This window comes from Capsicum annuum, unplaced genomic scaffold (assembly GCF_002878395.1).
Source record: "Capsicum annuum cultivar UCD-10X-F1 unplaced genomic scaffold, UCD10Xv1.1 ctg5121, whole genome shotgun sequence".
Taxonomy (NCBI): Eukaryota; Viridiplantae; Streptophyta; class Magnoliopsida; order Solanales; family Solanaceae; genus Capsicum; species Capsicum annuum.
Genome location: NW_025859136.1, coordinates 41383 through 45569, shown reverse-complemented (window position 1 = coordinate 45569; position 4187 = coordinate 41383). Strand labels below are relative to the sequence as shown.

The 4187-nt window shown below is 35.7% G+C and overlaps 1 protein-coding gene across 1 annotated transcript; it reads right to left on the bottom strand.

Moving 5' to 3' along the window:
• Nucleotides 1–978: 978 nt before the first annotated feature.
• LOC107841923 (polygalacturonase) lies at nt 979–4119 on the bottom strand. Its single transcript, XM_047404024.1, has 4 exons — nt 3784–4119; nt 2786–3085; nt 2164–2679; nt 979–1409 (listed from the first exon to the last, which is right to left on the bottom strand). The coding sequence occupies exons 1-4, from the start codon at nt 3910–3912 to the stop codon at nt 1125–1127; spliced, it is 1230 nt and encodes a 409-aa protein (XP_047259980.1). The 5' UTR covers nt 3913–4119; the 3' UTR covers nt 979–1124.
• Between the last annotated feature and the right edge of the window lie 68 nt (nt 4120–4187).

The following is a 4187-nucleotide window of genomic DNA, read 5'->3' as shown; positions in this document are numbered from 1 at the left end:
TAGATGATCACACAGAGTATTTTAGAAGACAAGAAATATTTTCAAGTGCAGAAAAATTCGTACTAAACTTGTGGAAAAATGCAGGTTTATATAGTCATTAAGTTCCCCTTCCAAAAGGTGGCAATGGTTCCCCGGAAAGGTGTATCCTTTCTGAACAGTCATGTCTATCCATTCGAAAGAGTGGCTTTTTCGAACAACCACAACCATCCAAACAGTCATACCTTTTCCCGAAATAGTGTGTACTTTACTTGAAGAGTTGTGTCCCTTCCAAGCAACTTTTCATTTTCCATCCACACCAATTGAACCCAACAAAGGCACCCTAAAGTTTGGACTAATTTGGACCCGTTATTTATATTTGGATAGATTGAGTCAATTGGATGTAAATATTGATATTTCAAAAAGTTTGTATATGCATTATTAGAAAAGTGAGATTAAATTGATTGTATGATATGTTATCATCTCTCCTGAGTTGAAATGTATCAATGACTTATCTCTCCTGAGTTGAAATGTATCAATGACTTATCTCTCCTGAGTTGAAATGTTTCAATGACTTATCGATGATTTACTGGTTGTAGGTAGTACCTACTTCACACGTAGTTCGAGTAGTCACCACTACGGACGGTGTAGCGTTAGGCATAGTTTGTAGGGCTAGTAACTCTATGAGGTTTATGGACGGACTAGTGAATCACTTAGTTCAACACATAATATGGATCGAGCTGTGTAATGAACACATAGGCGCCACCCATTGTTGTTTTGATCGAGTTGAACATGTATATTTGTTAGTCATTTATTCATACATGATGTGGTACTCAATTCATATAGTATACTGCACTTCGTGAAATGCATATTATTTCGGGGACTTGTTCCATAATCTTGTTGGACTTTATATTTTGTACAAATTCTAGCTCTAGTATCCCAATGGGTTCTCTCTGATCTGGTTCGAGGCAATTGTTAATTTCAATTGAGGAGTGCCAAAGAGAGACATTAAATCATCCATTTTCTATTTGATTTGACATGCTTGTAAGCTCAGTAGATATTTCAACCTCTTAACTTTTTTCGTCAAATTTATTTTCCGTTTAACAAATCATAAATTTAGCGCTTTAAAAGGTACTAAGATTAACTAATTAAGAAGACGAAGAAGCAGCACGAGCAGGAGCAGGAGCAGGAGCAGGAGCACCAGCAGAAGAGCAAACGTTTGGACTTTGCTTTCCCTTTAAATTTGGCTTAATATTCTCACACTTTGATGTTGCTGGTCCTTCTTTTCCACTATAAGTAATGTCAATGTCTCCAACTTCAACACCCTCACATGGTGCACCTTTACTACAAAGTAGTGATACTGCATTTTGAGTTCTTGATGTACCCTTTATGTTTTGGATAGTCACATTGCTGATCTTCACTTGTGAAGGCAACTGTAAAAATAAATAAATAAATAAATAAAGATTAGGATGAAATTAATCTTGGTGCAACGGTAAAACTTAATTATTGTCGTTGGTATGTGTGACCACGAGGCCACCATGCATGCAAGGCCTGGAAATCGGTCGCCTTCTGTAAAATGGCAAGAAAGATATGTACGATATATTCAATGTGATTTTGTCCCTTTCCAAACCCGTGCATAATACTTTTTGAACTTCATAGTTCATACCAATGAATGTTCTGATTTTGGAAAACTGGCTAATTCCTAAATAGAGGGTGATAAAAGTGGTTATTTTTGCAAATAATCAGGGTAAAACACTTCTTATCAAGAGGTTATTCAGTGCACAAATTGAAGACCTCTAATTTAAGATTGTAAGGATTTCAACCATCCCAACCTAGTAATAAGAAAAAAGATTAGGATGAAAACCTTAATGCGACAAGTCATGAAAATAATTTTTTGTAAAAGTGCAAGTAATACCATGCACAATAGATTTGATGTGGTTTTGTCCTTTTCCAAATCCGTGCATAGTGGGTGGGACACCTTTTGTACTTTAGATCGATGGTATAGAAGTGGCCAAATTTTTAATACAAAAACAAGAAAAGTGGTTAGTTTTGAAAATTATCCAGGTAAAACACTTTCTGCCAAGAAGTTTTCTATCATTAGAGAACGAAGACCTGTGATTAAGATGTAAGGATCCCAACCATCCCAATACAATGACTGATAATATTATAAGTGTGTGCGATACTTACATTTTTGTTGCATTTGCCACTTGGGCAATAAACTTGATCAATGAAAATAGGGTTGCTAACATTTTGCACAATGATATCCTCAAAATGTATATCAGAGACAACACCAGGGTGAGAAGCAGGCCATGTCTTAATCCTAACACCATTATCAGTGCTAATGAAAGTGCAATTCTTAACAATCACACCAACCACTGGCTTTTCATCAGGATTTCCACCAAGACTACCAACACTAATGCCATGTCCAGGTCCACAAGTGACCTTAGTGATGGAAAGTTGTTCTGTTTGATCGCCAACAGAGATACAATCATCTCCAGTAGAGAAAGTAGACTCAGTGACATTCACAGAGCTCGACCTTGAGATATGGATGCCATCAGTGTTAGGGCTATCGCCTGGAGCCTTGACATTGAAGTGGAGGAATGTTAAGTTTTTGCATTGGTTCACATTCACATGGAATGATTTGCTGTCCAATGTGGTTATATCCTTGATTATGGAATTTGTGAGAGAGTTGAAGCTCAAGTTCTACATCATATGCAAAAAAAAAATTAAGATATACGTTATTCAGAATCCGCAGATTTTGAAAGTTTGATCAAACAGAAACGTCTCAGATGAAACTATGTAAACTTACATTGGGAAGCTTGGTGCACTTTTTGGACTCCTTGCATTCCCATGCAGCTTTACCTTGACCATCAAGTGTCCCACCACCAGACATGGTGAACCCATCAAGTTTGTTGATTGTTAACCATTCACCAGTCTTGAGTTGGTTAGGGTCTGAAGGAGCTTTCAAAGTAGCTTGGATTTGAAGTTCAAGAGGACCTTTGCATGGGCCTTCTAGTTTCACTTGGTTCATTTGGAATGTTCCTTTTGGGATCACAATGGTGCTAGGGCTAGTTGATTGACATGCCTCTTTAAAAGCACTCAACAAAGCCTAAACAATTACAAAATAAAAAAGAAAAAAAGAATTGTAATTAGTTTTGAGGATATGTAAATCAAGACTTAGGCAGGCGAAAAGAAATCACCTAGTATCTTTTTCCCGCCATAACTTTTTTACTTTTTGGTTTCCCTACCTTATGACGTCCAATATGGCTCAACTAATCCTGATTCGCACAATCAGAAACTACAGTTCTTACTTTGAGGGTAATACGCTCCCATCCTTAACAAAAGTGACTTATAAGTTGAATGTAAACTCGGGTATAATCAAGACTATTTTCACTTTATTTACCACTAGGTGCAGTGACCGAGTTAAAAATTTTAACAGGAGTTCAAGAAATTACAAAAATATCACACATGAGATCTGAATAAGCAAATCTTGAATCCCTTTGCACGTCATTAGAATCTTTTTTCCCTATGTAAAGGGAAACCAACTATTCATTTTCATTTTCATCTCGTATAATTTTCGAACGAAAGTAATTTAATTGAGCCACCTTATTATATTCACCTAGCTCAGCCCTCTGCTAGGTCATACCCTTCAATGCAATCACATGTCTATTTTACACATCCCTTTTAAGTTTTTACCCAAATATCATTTTATATATCATTTTCTTGGGTGAAAGTAGGTATCTAGTAGGTTAGAAACTTAATTAGTATCAACCTAGATAAAGAGAAAAAATAAAATTCATGACTTACCTCACTAATATCAGCATCACTTTTAGCACCATATTTTGTTATATCAAAAGTTGCATTTTGAGATTCACCAAGTTGTACTAGAAATAACACCACAACAGCAAAATGAACAAACTTGAATTTCAAATCCATCCTTTCAAGACCCCTCCAACCTCTTTTTTTTCTTTTTTTCTTTTTTCTCTTTTCTTTTTCTTTTTTTTTTTTTTTTTTTTTGAAGTTTTTGGGATAGTTCTTCAATGTCTTGTATCAAATGTAAAGTGAGTGTTGTGAAGGACTTTTATAGTGTAAAAGAATTGACACAATTGAAACTTTATCCACATATTTTAGACCACATAGATTGAGTTGCGGAGAAGGATTAGTTGGAAATTAGTTGTACATGGTAGTTCTTTTTTTTCTTGTTTTGCTTG

Bases quoted from the DNA above. Each gene is read 5' to 3' on its own strand.
- LOC107841923 (XM_047404024.1), bottom strand. From the start codon at position 3,912: ATGGATTTGAAATTCAAGTTTGTTCATTTTGCTGTTGTGGTGTTATTT. The intron at 3,086-3,783 runs GTAAGTCATGAA...GTAATTGTTTAG, and splicing joins GTGATGCTGATATTAGTGAG to GCTTTGTTGAGTGCTTTTAA. The intron at 2,680-2,785 runs GTAAGTTTACAT...CATATGATGTAG, and splicing joins AGTGCACCAAGCTTCCCAAT to AACTTGAGCTTCAACTCTCT.